Below are 22,480 nucleotides of genomic sequence, written 5' to 3' on the forward strand. Positions count from 1 at the left end.
ACTGATTGGTGAATCAGGCGCAGTGTGGCTGCGAATTGGCGCGGGATTTGAACCACGCTTCGCTGATTGGTCGCGCCCGGCCGGCCAGCGAATCCTGCGTATTCATTGCATTATACTTAAATCTTCATAAATAAACTACATTCATATTCTAGAATACCCGATGCGTTAGAATCGGGCCAATATCTAGTCTACTATATAATTGTCTAAGGGTCACTTCCGTCTGTCCTTCTGTCTGTCTGTCTTTCTGCCACGGTTATTCATTTGCTGATTGGTCTCGGCAGCTGCCTGTCATGGCTGCCGCGACCAATCAGCAACGGCCACAGTCCGGAAGAAAATGGCCGCTCCTTCCTCCCCACAGTCAGTGCCCGGCGTCCGCATACTCCCCTCCGGTCAGCGCTCACACAGGGTTAATGGCAGCGTTGACCGCGGTGTAACGCACTCAGTTAAGGCTGCTATTAATCCTGTGTGACCAACTTTTTACTATTCATGCTGCCTGTGCAGCATGAATAGTAAAAATATCTAATGTTAAAAATAATTAAAAAAAAATATAAAATAGTTACATACTCACCCTCCGGTGGCCCCCCGGATCAGGAACCGGCCTTTCCCGCTCCGCGCGACGCCCCGGTGACCGCTGCATGCATTGCGGTTTCGCGAGATGATGACGTACGGTCTCGCGAGACTGCTACGTCATCATCTCGCGAGACCGCAATGCAATCTTCAGACCGGAGCTCGCGACAACCATCGGGAACCGGCCGCTTTGATCCGGAGGCTCCAGGAGGTGAGTATGTAACTATTTTTTATTTTAATTCTTTTTTTTAACAGGGATATGGTGCATACTATGTGACTGGCCAATATACTACGTGACTGTGCTGTATACTACGTGACTGGGCAGTATACTACGTGGCTCTGTGCTGTATACTATGTGGCTCTGTGCTGTATACTACATGGATCTGTGCTGTATACTACGTGACTCTGTGCTGTATACTACGTGGCTCTGTGCTGTATACTACGTGACTCTGTGCTGTATACTACGTCGCTGAGCAATATACTACGTGGCTCTGTGCTGTATACTACGTCGCTGGGCAATATACTACGTGGCTCTGTGCTGTATACTACGTGGCTCTGTGCTGTATACTACGTGACTCTGTGCTGTATACTACGTGGCTGGGCAATATACTATGTGGCTGGCCAATATACTATGTGACTGGGCAAGCTGGGCAATATACTACGTAGCTGGGCAATATACTATGTGACTGGGCAATATACTATGTGAACTACGTGGCTGGGCAATATACTACGTGGCTGAGCAATATACTACGTGGCTGGGCAATATACTATGTGACTGGGCAAGCTGGGCAATATACTACGTGGCTGGGCAATATACTACGTGGCTGGGCAATATACTATGTGGCTGGGCAATATACTATGTGGCTGGGCAATATACTACGTGACTAGGCAATATACTTCGTGGCTGGGCAATATACTACATGGACATACATATTCTAGAATACCCGATGCGCTAGAATCGGGCCACCATCTAGTATAATATATATACTAGATGATGGCCCGATTCTAACGCATCGGGTATTCTAGAATATGCATGTCCACGTAGTATATTGCCCAGCCACGTAGTATATTGCCCAGCCACGTAGTATATTGCCCAGCCACGTAGTATATTGCCCAGTAACGTAGCATATTGCGCATTGATGTAGTGTATTGCCCAGCCATGTAGTATGTAGTATATTGCCCAGTCACGTACTATATTATATAGCACAGCCCATGTAGCATATTTCACAGCCCATGTAGTATATTGCACAGCCCACGTAGTATATAGCAATGTGGGCATCATATATCTGTTAAAAATGTTTAAAAAAAAGAATTAAAATAAAAAATAGTTATATACTCTCCGGAGCCCCCGGATCCAAGCGAAGCGGTTACCGACGCTCGTCGCGCGCTCCGATCCCAAGAGTGCATTGCAATCTCACGAGATGATGACGTAGCAGTCTCACGCGACTGTTACGTCATCATCTCGCGGGATCGCAGCATGGACCGGTTACCGGAGCGTCGCAAGCGGGAAAGGCCTGTTGTGGATCTGAGGGGCTGACGGAGGGTGAGTATATGATTTTTTTTTTTTTAAATTATTTTTAACATTAGATCTTTTTACTATTGATGCCGCATAGGCAGCATCAATAGTAAAACGTTGGTCACACAGGTTTAATTGCAGCGTTAACCGAGTGCGTTACACCGCGGCATAGCGCGGTCGGTTAACGCTGCCATTAACCCTGTGTGAGCGCTGACTGGAGGGGAGTACGGAGCAGGCACTGACTGCGGGGAGGAAGGAGCGGCCATGTTGCCGCCGGACTGCGCCCGTCGTTGATTGGTCGTGGTAATGGTCGTGGGCGTTTTTGCCACGACCAATCAGCGACTTGGATTCTATGATCCAAGAGGCCGCGACCAATGAATATCCGTGACAGACAGAAGGACAGACAGAAAGACGGAAGTGACCATTAGACAATTATATAGTAGATATATTATAATTATCCTAGTTTAATCATTTATATTAATCATATAAACAAACCCCACAACAACTTGTTTTGTCAGCTCATCACTTCTCTTCATAGCCTGTAGGGGATTCGTGTACATTGAAAGTATTAGAGTGGCGAGCAGGGAGCTCATACTGAGTATGTGTCTGAACCAGCGCATGCTCATTATACGAGAGGCTATCCCAGCTTCTGCTTCTGAAAAAGTTGTCCTATTTCATGGTGGTGGCAGCAGTTGCGGCAGTGTCTGAATCGCCAGCTGCCGCTTGAGAATCTCCAGTGCATGTTGTGACACTCAAACGAAACGTCATCGGATGTGAGGAGATAAAAACACACATAGTAAGTTAGAATAGAAAGAGAACAGTAGGGAATTTTTAATTGAAGTACATTAGAAAGTTATTAAAATAAATTGTTAGACATTGATATTAAATTAACTTTTAGGTTTGGGACAACCCTTAGAATTGACGTTCCTTTTAGCAGACCCACTGATCCTAGTTTTTATTTTCGCTCGGCTCTGTTTTATAATTTATTTTTCTTATTATTGTTACTATTATTATTCATGATCTAACTTTCAATCCCAACATTTGTGTTTTAGTTGAGTTGACAGGTCTATGTTTACAATTTTTTCCAGATCTTGTTTAAGGATTTGTTCCGTTTCCTCCTTGTGTATCTCCTCTTTATGATTGGCTATGCTTCAGGTACGTATAGTAAGGGGAAAAGAATTTTGTAATGTCTCATAAAACCAACCCCTCTATGCATTAAAAAGTGGTATCCAACTTCAAAATAATCATTTCTAAGTATGTAAAATGGTAAGATATATTACAAAAGTGCTCCAAACTGAAAATATCCACATCTGTCCTAGGTCTCAGCAGATCCACTTCCGACTTGGGTTCTACACAGGAAAATGTTTCCTGTCCTCTTTCATCTTCGTTGCTGGTTGATTTCATGTGCTAATCCAGTCCCCTTCTCTAAGCAATGATTGTGCTAGGAAAGAGGACTAGTTTCGCTCTAATGTCAACGCAGGACTCTGTATTCTGTGTCAAACCCAAGCCAGATGTACCGTACTTATATACTTCCATCATATACTTGGAAAATGTTGCTATTTTACAATTTTTCAACTGGACAACACTCTAAAGGATTATTCCTAGATGAGCCATAAATGGAATAATTCTATAATGTTATCTAAATATGAACTATTTGCCCAGATATTTATAGCTGTAGGGTTTTTTAAACAATTTGAACATTAATACCTACTTTTTGCTTAAGTTTTAGGCCGGCTTCACACTTGCGAGTTTTACGGACGTAAGAGCGCAGAAACTACGTCCGTAAAACTCGCAAAAAATACGGCACAATTATTCTCTATGCCTCTGCTCCTATCTGCCGTATTTTACTGATCAGTATTATACGGCTTTCTACGGCCGTACAAAATCGCAGCATGCTGCGTTTGTCACCGTACTGCGCAAGAAATACGCCAATGAAAGTCTATGGAAGCGTGAAAAATACGGATTACACACGGACAAGCAGTGTGACTTGCGAGAAATACGCAGCGCTGTTAGAGAGAAAAGCCGGCAATTCAGTGCGGTGTACAGTAAAATCACACTGACAGCTTACAGTAGAATAGGTAGAATAAATGTGTACACATAGAATAGGTATATATATATATATATATATATATATATATATGTCAGTGAGACACATATATGTATATATATTAATATTTATTCCAGCGCTATACAGCTTGAAAGCCGGTAATTCAATTACCGGCTTTTTCTTTCTCCTTCCTAAAACCCAACATGATTTGAGACATGGTTTACATACAGTAAACCATGTCTTCTCTCCATTTTTTTTGCAGATTCCACACTACTAATGTCAGTAGAGTGTATCTGCAAAATTTGGCCGTTCTAGCTCTTAAAATAAAGGGTTAAATGGCGGAAAAAATTGGCGTGGGCTCCCCCGCAATTTTCTCCGCCAGAGTAGTAAAGCCAGTGACTGAGGGCAGATATTAATAGCCTGGAGAGGGTCCATGGTTATTGGCCCCCCCCTGGCTAAAAATATCTGCCCCCAGCCACCCCAGAAAAGGCACATCTGGAAGATGCGCCTATTCTGGCACTTGGCCACTCTCTTCCCATTCCCGTGTAGCGGTGGGATATGGGGTAATGAAGGGTTAATGCCACCTTGCTATTGTAAGGTGACATTAAGCCTAATTAATAATGGAGAGGCGTCAATTATGACACCTATCCATTATTAATCCAATTGTAGTAAAGGGTTAAATAAAACACAAACACATTATTTAAAATTATTTTAATGAAATAAAAACAATGGTTGTTGGAGTATTTTATTCTACGCCCAATCCAGTCACTGAAGACCCTCGTTCTGTGAAAGAAAAAACATAATAAACCAACAATATACTTACCCTCCGCAGATCTGTAACGTCCAACGATGTAAATCCTTCTGAAGGGGTTAAAACATTTTGCAGCAAGGAGCTTTGCTAATGCAATGCTACTCTTCGCTGCAAAACCCCGGGGAATGAGGCTAAATATAGATCAATGAGCTATATTTAGCTTCATTTGCGGTGAGGCGCCCTCTGCTGGATGTTCATAGATCGTGGGAACTTACCTAGAAAGCTCCCAGGCTTTCCCAGGCAAAATGTTTTAACCCCTTCAGAAGGATTTACATCATTGGACGTTACAGATCTGCGGAGGGTAAGTATATTGTTGGTTTATTATGTTTTTTCTTTCACAGAACGAGGGTCTTCAGTGACTGGATTGGGCGTAGAATAAAATACTCCAACAACCATTGTTTTTATTTCATTAAAATAATTTTAAATAATGTGTTTGTGTTTTATTTAACCCTTTACTACAATTGGATTAATAATGGATAGGTGTCATAATTGACGCCTCTCCATTATTAATTAGGCTTAATGTCACCTTACAATAGCAAGGTGGCATTAACCCTTCATTACCCCATATCCCACCGCTACACGGGAATGGGAAGAGAGTGGCCAAGTGCCAGAATAGGCGCATCTTCCAGATGTGCCTTTTCTGGGGTGGCTGGGGGCAGATATTTTTAGCCAGGGGGGGGGGCCAATAACCATGGACCCTCTCCAGGCTATTAATATCTGCCCTCAGTCACTGGCTTTACTACTCTGGCGGAGAAAATTGCGCGGGAGCCCACGCCAATTTTTTCCGCCATTTAACCCTTTATTTTAAGAGCTAGAACGGCCAAATTTTGCAGATACACTCTACTGACATTAGTAGTGTGGAATCTGCAAAAAAAATGGAGAGAAGACATGGTTTACTGTATGTAAACCATGTCTCAAATCATGTTGGGTTTTAGGAAGGAGAAAGAAAAAGCCGGTAATTGAATTACCGGCTTTCAAGCTGTATAGCGCTGGAAAAAATAGTAATATATATACATATATGTGTCTACTGACATATATATATATATATATATATATATATATATATATATATATATATACAGTATATATATATATTTTTTTCTTTTTGGGACACATGGATCATTTCTATAGCGGTATGTTGGTTTTGCAAGCCTGCGAGAAAACCACGCAGTACGGATGCCATACGGATTACATACGGAGGATGCCATGCGCAAAAAACGCTGACACACCCTGCCTACGGAGGAGCTACGGACCACTATTTTCGGGACATTTCAGCGTATTACGGCCGTAATATACGGACCGTATTTTCATACGCTGAGTGTGAAGCCGGCCTAAGGCTGTTTTGATCAGTATTCCTGTGTATAAGCTCACTGGCTTGTACTCTACTGATCTTTAATACAGCTGCTATATTGTACCATTATGGACTTCCAATTCTATACAAAAGTACACATAGTATCTGGAAAAAATGTTTGTCCTGTAGTGTAGCATATTGTGTCACTTTCCAAAAGTAGAACTTGTTTTTCACTTGAAACTTGCAAATTAAGGGTTTGAAATGAAATGAAAGGGTCTTGTATTGTGTTGTGTTACATTGAAATTGTATACTTGGTGAGGTGATATATTTAGTAATGTTGTGATTCTTCACTTCTCCCCCTAGCTTTGGTATCCTTGCTGAATCCTTGTCCCATAAAGGAAATTTGCAATAACAGAACAGACTGTTCTGTACCAGAATATCCATCCTGCCGAGACAATAGCACCTTTAGTAAATTCTTGCTAGATCTCTTCAAGCTAACCATTGGAATGGGAGACTTAGAGATGATCAACAGTGCCAAGTACCCAGCTGTCTTCATCATTCTTCTGGTTACTTATATCATCCTCACCTTTGTCCTCCTCCTTAACATGTTAATCGCTTTAATGGGGGAAACAGTTGGCCAGGTTTCAAAGGAGAGCAAACAAATCTGGAAGTTACAGGTAAAAATAAATCCAGGCATATCTAAATTAATATCCTAAAAATTAAGTGGTATGTGAGCATGAAAGCCACATGTAAGGGAACACTTGGACATCACAGTATACAGTAGTCCCAAGTCAATTAAACGTGATGGTCATCAATATGTCCAGTTAGGAAGCATAAGTGATTCTGGATATACTGGTACTCCAGCTCCTCCAGGATCGCACATACATGCAAGCTTTCCCATAACTGCAGTATTGTAGAGGCTTCGCTTTACTTAGAAGTTTCTCTTTTACCAAACTTCTTATTCCCGGACTTTCCTTTATAAACAGATGAAACACCATTTTTTAATTGAATTTGCTAAATCTACCATTATTACAACAAATATAACAGTTAATTTGTGGTAAGGAGGATCTTGGAGCTCAAAAAAGCTGTGTGTGTGTATGTATATATATTATTATATAACCATCCAGCCTTACACCCCCCAGCCACGACCACCAGCTCTGGGGTACCTCATGGCTGGAAAACAATTTCCATCCACCGACTCCCAGGGACCCCATCCTGAAAGCCCCCAAATCCACCAGGCAATTACCATAATTTACCAACTACAAGAACACCCTCCCCCAACACAGCGAGCATTACCTGAACACCTCATATTGCGAGATCAATACCTATTGAGTTGAAATGAACTCCATCGCTCCTCCACAAATTCCCTTCCCCGGACTCCAAATCCACATGCCTAACTACAACCCTCCCATTTCTGGCTACAAAACTCCCCACAGCCTTATTAACTTCTATCCTTGTTTTGTTATTTTTTCCACCAAACGAGTGGCCCGCCAGACTTTTCTGGGCACAATATCCTATCCACCTAATTACTATGTTACTCCTGAAAAACCCCAATTGACGCCTGTTTTTTTTTTTTGAACGTCGGCCCTCAACGCTAACCAATAAATGAATGAATAGCCTAATATCCACACTAACCACACTCCGCCTATGATGAAAAAGAAAGGGAGTAAAAAGGGAGAGCAGCAAGTGAGAACAACTACTACTAAAACCCCCCATTATTAGGGCGCATGTATTCATTTTTTGTTCTAATGTGGGAGCATTAAAGATGTTTTGTGAGGTTCACAGAAATCTAGGAAAAAACTTTATTACTCAGGGGAGATTTTTTTCCAACTATTATATCAAGCTCTACTGATCACGTTTTGCTTCCATGTGTTGTTGTAAGCTTCTCTTTGGGTAATATAGAAAGCCACTCCATTCACTTTAATCTATTTGACTTTAGTGGGCCACCACCATCCTGGACATTGAGCGGTCGTTTCCAGTCTTCATAAGAAAAGCTTTTCGTTCTGGAGAGATGGTAACAGTCGGGAAGAATTTAGATGGGACGCCTGATCGACGATGGTGCTTTAGGTAATATTTTCACCTTTTTGAATTTTTTGTTATGGAATATTCACCTGACAATCTACTCAAGATGATCCTTTTCGGGAGGTTGTTCAGGAGTTTTCACATTGATGGCCTACCTTTCGAGGTTATCAATATGAAATCAGTGCAAGTTGGACACCTAGTATCCCCACTGATCCACTGTTTTCAGTTCTCGCCTCCGGCATAAGAAAACAGTGTATGGAGCCATAACGACAGACCTTTATATACTGTGTGGTTGCAGTATTGGGTATTGCAGCTTAGCTCCTATAAATGTCTGACAGCTCCAGACTTGGAACCTGTGCAGACATTCAAAACTGGTATTCCCTGCCCAGGTCCTATTCAGTGAGGCTTTCTATCCCCAAAAAATGTAAATGAATGGAAAGGAAGGTGGCTGCGCATGTGATTCCCTATTCATCTCTGACGGAGTTACAAAATTGTCTGCTCACACCAGGTGACACCCTAGTAGTAACCTGTAGGTACGCGATGGGAACAACCCTTTAACACATGAGAAGAATAAATGTGTGTGTGTATATATACTGTGTGTGTGTGTTTATATGTGTGTATGTGTGTGATATATACAGTCAAATTACTAATTTAAAAAAATTAGCACCAACCGGTGTTTTCCATACATGAACCTTAACTGCATGATTAGCGGCTGATTTTTAAGAGCATAATAATTGAAGTGCAAGAATATTAAAAAACAAAGTGTGATTCTCCAAGCTATCTTTTTAATTCTGATACAAAGTTTCCTGAATGCATTTGCAATGAAGAGATTTTATTTATTGTAATTGGCCAAATCAGAAAACAGAACATCCATTACACTTCCAGAATAGGTTACTTGCTGCTACATTATGCAGCCATCAATCCACAAACACATCATCGTCTCCCTGATTATACAGCAATTTACAAGTAATTTTAGCACAAAAGGGACTACCGGTAAATAATTTGTTTCTCATTTGTGATCACCTCGCTGTATGTGATTGAACTCTGTATAGCACACCAGAACGGCACAGCTTATTCACTTACCAGAGGATGAAAACTATAATTGGGGAGAGGTTTGCTTATTTTCAGCACATTTTACGTTGTGTAATTTTATAAATCATGTTTTGTAAATGGACATTTTTTAAATCTAATGGCTAGGTATTATTGCTCTTACTAGACCAAATCTGTCATCGCTTTTTGCATATGTTCTGCCTTTAAAGTGGCTCTTAGCATTTACATTGCACTTCTATAGAAAGTAGTTAGGCCAGATAGGTTCCCAAGGGCATCATTCATGATCATTAGAGTGGGGGTTGTGGTGGGTCCTCATTTGCATATTAATAAACTCTCCAGCTATACCACAAGGCACAGCATGATTTAACAGATGGTATTTAAATCTTCTGGTAAATATGAGAGACAGGCAGTGACTTGCAATTATGACGGTGTTTAATGGAATATCTGTTATTGATTTATAATTAGACCTCATTACACCCTTGTCTATTTTGTTCTAATTTCTGCTTGGAATGAAAAGGTTGTCTTGGTTCATCAGCCAGTTAAGCGAAAACTCAGCTTCAAATGTAAGTAAGTGTTTAGCACTAGAGAGTTAAAAAATAACTTTTCATCAGTTTGAGCACATTAAAGCGGATACATAGTGGAATAGTGGCTGCAGAGCTGAAAAAAATGTCGTTTTTATATTGAAATGTTTTCTCTCCATTGCTGAGATATTTGCTTGTAAATTATAGGTAATAATTTATTATTAGAAAATAGAAATAGTGGCACAAGTGTTTGAGATTTTTCTGCAGCGAATAAGACGATTACCACAGTATTGTCAAAGAGGGAGCAAATAAGTAAATGTTAAAAAATGTTTATTCGCACGCTGTCTTTTTTACCATCTACTCTTCTATTTTCAGGATGTTTCATTTTTTATACCAAATGCTTTTATTCCCTTGCACTCCCTTTTATCTATTATAACTGTTCAAATATGCTTTTGTAAGAATAGGGGCAGCCAGGTTGGTTCTCTAATTTTTCAACCGTTTTCTATTGCTTGAAAGTGTGGGTTTCTAAGTACGCTCTACTATCAATATATACTATGTGCCACATCTTTTATTGGTACCTGTTTAAGCATTAAAACCCATTAAACTCCACTAGTGTGAACAGGCATATTGTTGTTGCACAAACTGAACCATTCTGCAACTCTAATCCCTCCTCTTAGTTCACATTGTTAACAGGTCATCATTTAATCCTATTTTGGGTTTTTCAGCGCGAATAAACATTTTTTAACATATAATTTATGAATAGTCGAAGCAGGCGTTACCAGAGAGTCTACTCTGTAGGTATGTACTTTTTTCCCCTGTATGATCATGCCTTCTGTTTATGATTGGTCAAGGTCATGCAGGGGAAAAAGTTCACATCCTTAGATAAGCTTAGATCAGGTTATCTCCTGTGAGATATGTAGTGATGGACATCTCTGCTCTAGCCCTGATCTCTGCAGCTATCATGTAGAATATAGCAGAACTGAGTATGATTACAAATACTGCCAAACCTAACAAGGACCAAGTTCATGGCTGTATGAATGCATCATAAAGTGGTCATAACCTGCCAGTATAAAAAGGATTCTAATAGGATTTTAACATTGATGGCCACTTCTTGGGATAGACTATAAATATTTGATTTAGGAATGCTGTTTCCCATCATTGTTTAACTAGGATTGACACCATACATTTCTAGGTGGCTGCAGATCAGTCTCCTTTGAGATAAAGTACCAGGCACAGCCAGACTCATTTGTGGCAAATTGTTTCTGGTAAATAATGATTGTCTGTTTGGTGGCAGTGCTAGGAAGAGGATCTCCACTGATGATACACTGATGGCCTATCATAATGATAAACTATGACTATTAAGATTCCATAATACCTATATAATACAATGGAAATGAAACAAGCATTCCTATTTCGGCTATTCATGGTGCACATGGGAATATCAGTGTCTGAATGCAAGCCACTGGCAGTCGGACTATTGGAAGAGCTGAGTGGGCTGTGTTTCACTCTTTCCTTAGTTCCCATAGAAGTTTCGAAACAGCGAGACAGGGTGCTATGCTAAGTCTGTGATTTGACATTTTCCATATTCTCAAACTCAACCAATTCCATAGTTCTGACTGTGACTGGAAAACAAAGGGCGATATTTTCATCTCAATCATAATTGCTTAAGATGGGAATACCCTTTAAATTTCTGTGCAGCTTTTCTTGTTGACAGCTGGATCTTGCAGGCAAGGTAAATGGACTAGGGTTAACTACAGTGTGGGACACCATCATAGATAAGGATTATTGTTCTTTCTTTAAACATCTTGGGGTAGTTTTACATTGCGTTTTGCCACACACTCGGTGGCCCTGTTGGGACTTACTTTCGAACCCTCCCGCAAAACGGGATTCGGGTGTATGAACCAACGAGGCCATAGACTTATAGAAAAGAAAAAAGATGTACTGAAAGAAATAGTGCACACCAATAATACAAATAAGTACAAGTTTATTAGGAGAAAAACACAGAGAAGCAATTAAAAACATTTGAAAAACAAAAAGTACAAGAATGTACACTCGTAAAGGGAGGAGTATAGATGTAATAATTCATGAATAAACCACATGCCAGGCAAAAACGGTCAGACAATAAACACTGTTACATGTCAGAGTACTGCTGAATAATGCTGCAATCACAAATAAAAAAAATAATATGCACACATGTGACATGAGCAGGTATGAATGCAGAATGGTGGGAAAAAATGGAGAATCAACCTATGCGAAAGAGAATACCATAAGGGAAGAAACCTGCTAAGAGAGAGAACAACAGCCATACACAATGAATAGCTACCGTAATATCAGAGAGAAAGTAATCTCCACACGTATCGCTACTCTGAGGTAGCTTCCTCAGGGGTATGCTAGTCAGTGCAATATCTAACATATATAGGCTATAGCAGATTAAATTATATCACGCACCTGTGTCCTGCATCAGTGTGCATCAGATGTAGGACATCGGCATGACTTACCGTGCATGCGCATATATTAAAGAATGGAAGTGGTTTGCTTTCCATTAGGGATTAGTGTTGAGTGATACCTTCCGATATCGGAATATATAGGTATCGGATTGGATCGGCCGATATTCAAAAAATATCGGATATCGCCGATACCGATACCCGATCCCAATGCAAGTCAATGGGACCAAAATATCGGAATTAAAATAAACCCTTTCTTTCCTTGTAGGTTCATTCTAAATGAAGGAAAACAACAAAGAATAATGCAGGATGTATTTGGGGAGGTGGCGGAGACATTAAAGTCATAGAGGTTTAGCGCAATCAAATAGAATAGCCTTTTTTTTTTTTTTTTTTAAAGACGTTCGTAGTGACAAAGATATTGACTATGTAATTTTTTTTTATTTTGTCAGATATTGATGTTTCACTATTCCACGCCCTTCCCCTTTTTTTTTTTTTACTTTTCCCACACTTTCATCTTCATCATCATCAGCATCTTTGACATCAACTTCTTCACCTTATTCATCTTCTTCTTCATCTTCTACCTATTTTTTTTTTTATTACATTCTTCATATTCATTTTATTCAACTATTATTATTCTTCCTATTCTACATATTCATTTTATTCAACTATTATTATTCTTCCTATTCTACTTCTTCATCATATTCTCATTTGTGACAGGCATTCCCGTAGTTGTTATCTATAAAAGTTTGAAGATTACACCTTCCGTTCTGCCAGTCACAAAAGTTACATTTGTCCGCGTTCAGTTTGGCCTGCAGCATCAGGCTTTATCCAGGGGCACCACGAGGAGGAACGGACTCACCCCCATACACTGCTTAGTCTTCTTCTCCATATAATTTAGATAATATCTTTTGCTCTGATATTAAGTGTTATGCTTAATGTTCTTCTGCTCTTTGTTCTGCAGCCTCTTGTTCTTCTGCTTCTCGGTCTTCCATGTCGTCGTCTCCAGGGTCGTCGTCTCCAGGGTCGTCGTCTCCAGGGTCGTCGTCTACGCCGTCGTCGTCTACGCCGTCGTCGTCGTCATCGGGGTGGTCTTCCGGGTCGTCGACTTTAGGGTCTTCAACTTGGAAATGTAGCAGAAGGTACAAGAAGGCTGAGAAAATGCCAAGAACCAGCTGATGGAACTCGAACTCGGATGGCTACCCGAAGGTTCAAGAGCCTATGGAACTACCGAGGACCAGCTGACGTTACTGGAACCCGGTTACTAAGCAGGAGGTACCCGTGCTAAAAAGCACTACCAAGGACCGCCTGACGTTGGCGGAACTCGGATACCCAGAAGGAGGCACCTAAGCCAAAGGCTCTGCCCGGAACCAGCTGACGTTACTGGAACCAGGATGGGGAGCAGAAGGTACAAGAGCAAAAGACACTGCCGAGAACCAGCTGACGGTACTGGAACCCGGATGGGTAGCCGAAGGTCCAAGAGACAATGGAACTACCGAGGACCAGCTGACGTTACTGGAACCCGGTTACTAAGCAGGAGGTACCCGTGCCTGAAAGCACTACCAAGGACCACCTGACGTTGGTGGAACTTGGATACCCAGAAGGAGGCACCTAAGCCAAAGGCTCTGCCCGGAACCAGCTGACGGTACTGGAACCAGGATGGGGAGCAGAAGGTACAAGAGCAAAAGACACTGCCGAGAACCAGCTGACGGTGCTGGAACCAGGTGGTGGACCAGAAGGTCCACAGGAGAGGAGAGAACAGCTAGGCCGCGAGGCAGCCGCAGTTACTGAACCCCAACAGTCCTACAGGGGAAGCTTGGCCTACTGGCACTACAGAACCAGCCTTGACTACCAATTCATGCAGCCCACATAGGAAGCTCGTAAACTGGAGGCACCCTGGAGTTGGCTAACCCGACCGCATCACGACGGGGCAAGCATAGGCGTCTCAGTGAGCTTCACACTACCCGGAAACAGCTGACGGTGCTGGAACCAGGCTGGGCACGAGGGAGTACCCGTGACAAAAACACTGCCGAGAACCAGCTGGCGGTGCTGGAACCCGGATGCGTTGCCCCAGTGTGCAAGAGCCAATGGCACGACTGAGGACCAGCTGACGGTGCTGGAAGCCGGTTACTAAGCTGTAGGTGCCTGCGCTTAAAAGCACTACCAAGGACCGCCTGGCGTTGGCGGAACTCGGATACCCAGGAGGAGGCACCTAAGCCAAAGGCTCGGCCCGGAACCAGCTGACGGTGCTGGAATCAGGTGGTGGACCCGAAGGTCCACAGGAGAGGAGAGAACAGCTAGGCCGCGAGGCAGCCGCAGTTACCGAACCCCAACAGTCCTACAGGGGGAGCTTGGCCTACTGGCACTACAGAACCAGCCTTGACTACCAATTCATGCAGCCCACATAGGAAGCTCCTAAACTGGAGGCACCCTGGAGTTGGCTAACCCGACCGCAACACGACGGGGCAAGCATAGGCGTCTCAGTGAGCTTGACACTACCCGGAAACAGCTGACGGTGCTGGAACCAGGCTGGGCACGAGGGAGTACCCGTGACAAAAACACTGCCGAGAACCAGCTGTCGGTGCTGGAACCCGGATGCGTTGCCCCAGTGTGCAAGAGCCAATGGCACGACCGAGGACCAGCTGACGGTGCTGGAACCCGGTTACTAAGCTGTAGGTGCCTGCGCTTAAAAGCACTACCAAGGACCGCCTGGCGTTGGCGGAACTCGGATACCCAGGAGGAGGCACCTAAGCCAAAGGCTCGGCCTGGAACCAGCTGACGGTGCTGGAACCAGGTGGTGGACCCGAAGGTCCACAGGAGAGGAGAGAACAGCTAGGCCGCGAGGCAGCCGCAGTTACCGAACCCCAACAGTCCTACAGGGGGAGCTTGGCCTACTGGCACTACAGAACCAGTCTTGACTACCAATTCATGCAGCCCACATAGGAAGCTCCTAAACTGGAGGCACCCTGAAGTTGGCTAACCCGACCGCAACACGACGGGGCAAGCATAGGCGTCTCAGTGAGCTTGACGCTACACGGAAACAGCTGACGGTGCTGGAACCAGGCTGGGCACGAGGGAGTACCCGTGACAAAAACACTGCCGAGAACCAGCTGGCGGTGCTGGAACCCGGATGCGTTGCCCCAGTGTGCAAGAGCCAATGGCACGACCGAGGACCAGCTGACGGTGCTGGAACCCGGTTACTAAGCTGTAGGTGCCTGCGCTTAAAAGCACTACCAAGGACCGCCTGACGTTGGTGGAACTCGGATACCCAGGAGGAGGCACCTAAGCCAAAGGCTCAGCCCGGAACCAGCTGACGGTGCTGGAACCAGGTGGTGGACCCGAAGGTCCACAGGAGAGGAGAGAACAGCTAGGCCGCGAGGCCGCCACAGTTACCGAACCCCAACAGTCCTACAGGGGGAGCTTGGCCTACTGGCACTACAGAACCAGCCTTGACTACCAATTCATGCAGCCCACATAGGAAGCTCGTAAACTGGAGGCACCCTGGAGTTGGCTAACCCGACCGCAACACGACGGGGCAAGCATAGGCGTCTCAGTGAGCTTGACACTACCCGGAAACAGCTGACGGTGCTGGAACCAGGCTGGGCACGAGGGAGTACCCGTGACAAAAACACTGCCGAGAACCAGCTGGCGGTGCTGGAACCCGGATGCGTCGACCCAGTGTGCAAGAGCCAATGGCACGACCGAGGACCAGCTGACGGTGCTGGAACCCGGTTACTAAGCTGTAGGTGCCTGCGCTTAAAAGCACTACCAAGGACCGCCTGGCGTTGGCGGAACTCGGATACCCAGGAGGAGGCACCTAAGCCAAAGGCTCGGCCCGGAACCAGCTGACGGTGCTGGAACCAGGTGGTGGACCCGAAGGTCCACAGGAGAGGAGAGAACAGCTAGGCCGCGAGGCAGCCGCAGTTACCGAACCCCAACAGTCCTACAGGGGGAGCTTGGCCTACTGGCACTACAGAACCAGCCTTGACTACCAATTCACGCAGCCCACATAGGAAGCTCCTAAACTGGAGGCACCCTGGAGTTGGCTAACCCGACCGCAACACGACGGGGCAAGCATAGGCGTCTCAGTGAGTTTGACAGTAACCGGAAACAGCTGACGGTGCTGGAACCAGGCGGGGCACGAGGGAGTACCCGTGACAAAAACACTGCCGAGAACCAGCTGGTGATGCTGGAACCCGGATGCGTTGCCCCAGTGTGCAAGAGCCAATGGCACGACCGAGGACCAGCTGACGGTGCTGGAACCCGGTTACTAAGCTGTAGGTGCCTGCGCTTAAAAGCACTACCAAGGACCGCCTGACGTTGGTGGAACTCGGATACCCAGGAGGAGGCACCTAAGCCAAAGGCTCAGCCCGGAACCAGCTGACGGTGCTGGAATTAGGTGGTGGACCCGAAGGTCCACAGGAGAGGAGAGAACAGCTAGGCCGCGAGGCAGCCGCAGTTACCGAACCCCAACAGTCCTACAGGGGGAGCTTGGCCTACTGGCACTACAGAACCAGCCTTGACTACCAATTCACGCAGCCCACATAGGAAGCTCCTAAACTGGAGGCACCCTGGAGTTGGCTAACTCGACCGCAACACGACGGGGCAACGCATAGGTGTCTCAGTGAGTTTGACAGTAACCGGAAACAGCTGACGGTGCTGGAACCAGGCTGGGCACGAGGGAGTACCCGTGACAAAAACACTGGCGAGAACCAGCTGGCGGTGCTGGAACCCGGATGCGTTGCCTATTAAAGATTGTCTTCCTAGAGCCCCAACTAGCGGTGTTGGAGCAAAGGGTAAGCAGGGGGAGCAGAGTGTAGGCCGAAGCCTGCACTGGAGGCAGCTTTGTGTCTGCGTTGCGTTTGCAGGACACTTTGCCGGCTACACAGTGGGGGAACAGCTGGCGTGGCTGAACCCCACTGACACAATGGCGGGTGTTTTTCTCTGTGCAGCTAGCACTTCCGGGCAAAAACTAGCGGTGTTTGAGCCCAGGGGCAGCAGGAGGAGGAGAGGAGCAGAGTGTAGGCCGAAGCCTAGTTGAACCAATTTCAAAGGAAATCTTTAACCCCCCCTCAGGTGTTACAAAGTACAAGAGACACACCTTGTGCAGTATTAATGCTGCACAAGTCAAAGGTTGCTCTATTAATTTGTCTACTTGCACACGCTGAATGAAAGACGTACACAATTTAGCCCATTCTACAGTCAAACTGTAGTGGAGGCGTGACTTGTCTTTTTAAGGAGACGCAGCACAGGTGTCCCAAATAACGCCTTGGTGCTTGGCGCAGCTTCCTGAGCGTTGTTATTTGCTGTACAGGGGTCTGCGCTCTTGTGTTATCCCTTGGCAATGCCCTGTTAGCGCTGCCCGTCTTATGACCTCATTTCATGTTGGCCGGTGCGGTTAACGATGGCCATAAATCCCAGACCCACAGTGCCTTTTCATAAAGTCACACTGCGGTGCTGGGATTCGTGGCCTTGAGCAGTAAATATTTTCGCCGCTCACACACGTCCTTACACCTGCTTCAGACTGGGCGGCCTCTGCTGATCCCTTCTCGCATGCCGCGGCCATGAGGCTGCACAGTCTGAAGAAGGCGGAAGGAGATGAGTGATGACAGGCGAACATATGCACTGCTCGTGCCCATAAACCACACCCTCGCTGACAAAATAAATAAGAAACCGAGGGGCGTTGTTTCGAGCAGGGCGGACGCACAGGCGCAGCCAGCTAACCAATGATGTCAAAAGACGGTAAGCGCTACCAAGGGTGGTGCTGCGTATCATTAGAAAGGAAAGTCACACCTCAGGGACAGTGGAATGGTCTCAATGAGACACATTTTGTACGTGTTGAGTTCCACGTGGGCAAGTAGAAAAAGTCAGCCACCTTGTACAAATGCAGCAGTACTGCTGTACAAGGTGGCTGTTATACATAGAAACACCTGGGGGTGGGGGGCAGGCTTCCTTCAATTTCAGTTCATGTGCCTGCGTGGCGTTTGAAGGTCACGTTGCCGGCTACACAGCAGGGGAACAGCTGGCGGTGCTGAACCCCACTAACACATTAGCTGGTGTTTTTCTCTGTGCAGCTAGCACTTTCGGGCAAAAACTAGCGGTGCTAGAGCCCAGGGTCAGCAGGAGGAGGAGAGGAGCAGAGTGTAGGCCGAAGCCTCCACTGGTGGCAGCTTTTGGTCGGTTGTGCCAGCGTGGCTTGTGCTGGACACGATGCCGGCTACAACGCAGGGGAACAGCTGGCGGTGCTGAACCCCACTAACACATTGGCTGGTGTTTTTCTCTGTGCAGCGCGCATTTCCGGGCAAAAACTAGCGGTGTTAGAGCCCAGGGTCAGCAGGAGGAGGAGAGGAGCAGAGTGTAGGCCGAAGCCTAGTTGAACCAATTTCAAAGGTAACCGTTAACCCCCCCTCAGGTGTTGCAAGGTACAAGAGCCACACCTTGTGCAGCATTAATGCTGCACAAGTCAAAGGTTGCTCTCTTAATTTTGCTCCTTGCACACGCTGAATAAAACACGTACACTATTTAGCCCATTATACTGTCAAACAGTAGTGGAGGCGTGACTTGTCTTTTTCAGGAGACGCAGCACAGGTGTCCAAAATAACACCTTGGTGCATGGGCGCAGCTTGTGTGCAAAAACTGTAAAGCGCTGCGGAATATGTTAGCGCTATATAAAAATAAAGATTATTATAAAAATAAAATAAAGATTATTATCCTGAGCGTTGTTATTTGCTGTACAGGAATCTGCGCTCTTGTTATCCCTTGGCCATGCGCTGTGAGCGCTTCCTGTCTTCTGACCTCATTTCATGTCGGACGTTGCGGTTAGCAATGGCCATGAATCCCAGGCCTGCAGTGTTTTCAAAAAATCACACTGCGTGGCTGGGATTCGTGGCCTTGTGCACTAAATATGTTTGCCGCTCACACATGTCCTTACACCTGCTTCAGACTGGGCGGCCTCATCTGATCCCTTATCACATGCCGCGGCCATGAGGCCACCCAGTCTGAAGAAGGCGGAAGGAGATGAGTGAACACAGGCAAACATATGCACTGCACATGCCCATGAATCACACCCTCGCTGTCCAAAAAAATAAGACACCGAGGGGCGTTGTTTCGAGCAGGGCAGACGCACAGGCGCAGCCAGCTAACCAATGATGTCAAAAGACGGGCAGCGCTACCAAGGGTGGTGCTGCGTATCATTAGAAAGGAAAGTCACACCTCAGGGACAGTGGAATGGTCTCAATGAGACACATTTTGTACGTGTTGAGTTCCACGTGGGCAAGTAGAAAAAGTCAGCCACCTTGTACAAATGCAGCAGTACTGCTGTACAAGGTGGCTGTTATACATAGAAACACCTGGGGGTGGGGGGTAGGCTTCCTTCAATTTCAGTTCATGTGCCTGCGTGGCGTTTGAAGGTCACGTTGCCGGCTACACAGCAGGGGAACAGCTGGCGGTGCTGAACCCCACTAACACATTGGCTGGTGTTTTTCTCTGTGCAGCTAGCACTTCCGGGCAAAAACTAGCGGTGTTTGAGCCCAGGGTCAGCAGGAGGAGGAGAGGGGCAGAGTGTAGGCCGAAGCCTGCACTGGTGGCAGCTTTTGGTCTGTTGTGCCAGCGTGGCTTGTGTTGGACACGATGCCGGCTACACAGCAGGGGAACAGCTGGCGGTGCTGAACCCCACTAACACATTGGCTGGTGTTTTTCTCTGTGCAGCGCGCATTTCCGGGCAAAAACTAGCGGTGTTAGAGCCCAGAGTCAGCAGGAGGAGGAGAGGAGCAGAGTGTAGGCCGAAGCCTAGTTGAACCAATTTCAAAGGTAACCTTTAACCCCCCCTCAGGTGTTGCAAGGTACAAGAGCCACACCTTGTGCAGCATTAATGCTGCACAAGTCAAAGGTTGCTCTCTTAATTTTGCTCCTTGCACACGCTGAATAATACACGTACACTATTTAGCCCATTATACTGTCAAACAGTAGTGGAGGCGTGACTTGTCTTTTTAAGGAGACGCAGCACAGGTGTCCAAAATAACACCTTGGTGCATGGGCGCAGCTTCCTGAGCGTTGTTATTTGCTGTACAGGAGTCTGCGCTCTTGTTATCCCTTGGCCATGCGCTGTGAGCGCTTCCTGTCTTCTGACCTCATTTCATGTCGGCCGTTGCGGTTAGCAATGGCCATGAATCCCAGGCCCGCAGTGTGTTTTCAAAAAATCACACTGCGTGGCTGGGATTTGTGGCCTTGTGCAGTAAATATGTTTGCCGCTCACACATGTCCTTACACCTGCTTCAGACTGGGCGGCCTCATCTGATCCCTTATCGCATGCCGCGGCCATGAGGCCACCCAGTCTGAAGAAGGCGGAAGGAGATGAGTGAACACAGGCAAACATATGCACTGCACATGCCCATGAATCACACCCTCGCTGTCCAAAAAAATAAGACACCGAGGGGCGTTGTTTCGAGCAGGGCAGACGCACAGGCGCAGCCAGCTAACCAATGATGTCAAAAGACGGGCAGCGCTACCAAGGGTGGTGCTGCGTATCATTAGAAAGGAAAGTCACACCTCAGGGACAGTGGAATGGTCTCAATGAGACACATTTTGTACGTGTTGAGTTCCACGTGGGCAAGTAGAAAAAGTCGGCCACCTTGTACAAATGCAGCAGTACTGCTGTACAAGGTGGCTGTTATACATAGGAACACCTGGGTGTGGGGGGCAGGCTTCCTTCAATTTCAGTTCATGTGCCTGCGTGGCGTTTGCAGGTCACGTTGCCTCAGGTGTTGCAAAGTACAAGAGCCACACCTTGTGCAGCATTAATGCTGCACAAGTCAAAGGTTGCTCTATTAATTTTGCTCCTTGCACACGCTGAATAAAACACGTACACTATTTAGCCCATTATACTGTCAAACAGTAGTGAAGGCGTGACTTGTCTTTTTAAGGAGACGCAGCACAGGTGTCAAAATTTACACCTAGGTGCTGGGCGCAGATTCCTGAGCGTTATTTGCTGTACAGGAGTCTGCGCTATTGTGATCCCTTGGCCATGCGCTGTGAGCCCTGCCTGTCTTCTCACCTCATTTCATGTTGGCCGGTGCGGTTAGCAATGGCCATGAATCACACTGCGTGGCTGGGATTCGTGGCCTTGTGCAGTAAATATGTTTGCCGCTCACACATGTCCTTACACCTACTTCAGACTGGGCGGCCTCAGCTGATCCCTTATCGCCTACCACGGCCATGGAGCAGCACAGTCTGAAGAAGGCGGAAGGAGATGAGTTAAGACAGGCGAACATATGCACTGCACATGCCCATCAATCACACCCTTGCAGCCAAAATATGAGACAACGAGGGGGGTTGTGTCGGGCAGGGCAGACGCACAGGCACAGGCAGCCAACCAATGATGTCAGAAGATGGGCAGCGCTACCAAGGGGGGTGGTGCGTGTGATTAAAAAGGAAAGTCACATCTCAGGGACATTGTAATGGTCTGTAATGAGACACATATTTTATGTGTTTAATTCAACGTGGGCAAGGAGAAAAAATCAGCCACCTTGTACAAATGCAGCAGTACTGCTGTACTAGGTGGCTGTTATACATAGAAACACCTGGGGGGGTGGGGCCAGGTTCCCTTTAATTTCAGTTCAGGTGCCTGCATGGCGTTTGCAGGACACGTTGCCAGCTACACAGCAGGGGAACAGCTGGCGGTGCTGAACCCCACTGACACATTGACTGGTGTTTTTCTCTGTGCAGCTAGCATGTCCGGGCAAAAACTGGCGGTGTTTGAGCCCAGGGGCAGCAGGAGGAGGAGAGGAGCAGAGTGTAGGCCGAAGCCTGCACTGGTGGCAGCTTTTGTTCTGCTGTGCCAGCGTGGCTTGTGCTGGACACGTTGCCGACTACACAGCAGGGGAACAGCTGGCGGTGCTGAACCCCACTGACACATCAGCTAGTGTTTTTTCTGTGTAGACAACACTTCCAGGTGGCAACTGTCAGTGTTGAAACCCAGGGAATCAAAGAGGAGCAGAGTGTAGGCCGAAGCCTGCAGTGGAGCAAGTTGAAAGGGAACCTTTAACCCCCCCCAGGCATTTGTTGCTGAAAGAGCCATCTTGTACAGCAGTAATACTGCACATGGAAAATGGTGGCTCCTAAAATTATGCTCCTTGCAAACGCTGAAGTACACACTCATATAATGTGTCCCCTCACACCGTCAAACCGTCCCGGAAGTGGGACTTTCCTTTGTAATG

At 46.1% G+C, this 22,480-nt stretch overlaps 1 protein-coding gene across 1 annotated transcript in view; it reads left to right on the forward strand.

The window, feature by feature from the left end:
• The window catches only part of TRPV4 (transient receptor potential cation channel subfamily V member 4), a 191,240-nt gene that overhangs the window by 135,536 nt on the left and 33,224 nt on the right, over nucleotides 1-22,480 (forward strand). Inside the window, exons 12-14 of the mRNA XM_069759365.1 lie at nucleotides 3,172-3,238; nucleotides 6,596-6,909; nucleotides 8,172-8,299. Of these exons, the coding sequence (XP_069615466.1) occupies nucleotides 3,172-3,238; nucleotides 6,596-6,909; nucleotides 8,172-8,299 (509 nt within the window). The remainder of the gene's footprint in view (nucleotides 1-3,171; nucleotides 3,239-6,595; nucleotides 6,910-8,171; nucleotides 8,300-22,480) is intronic.

Source organism: Ranitomeya imitator, chromosome 1 (genome assembly GCF_032444005.1).
Source record: "Ranitomeya imitator isolate aRanImi1 chromosome 1, aRanImi1.pri, whole genome shotgun sequence".
In the NCBI taxonomy this organism is placed as follows: Eukaryota; Metazoa; Chordata; class Amphibia; order Anura; family Dendrobatidae; genus Ranitomeya; species Ranitomeya imitator.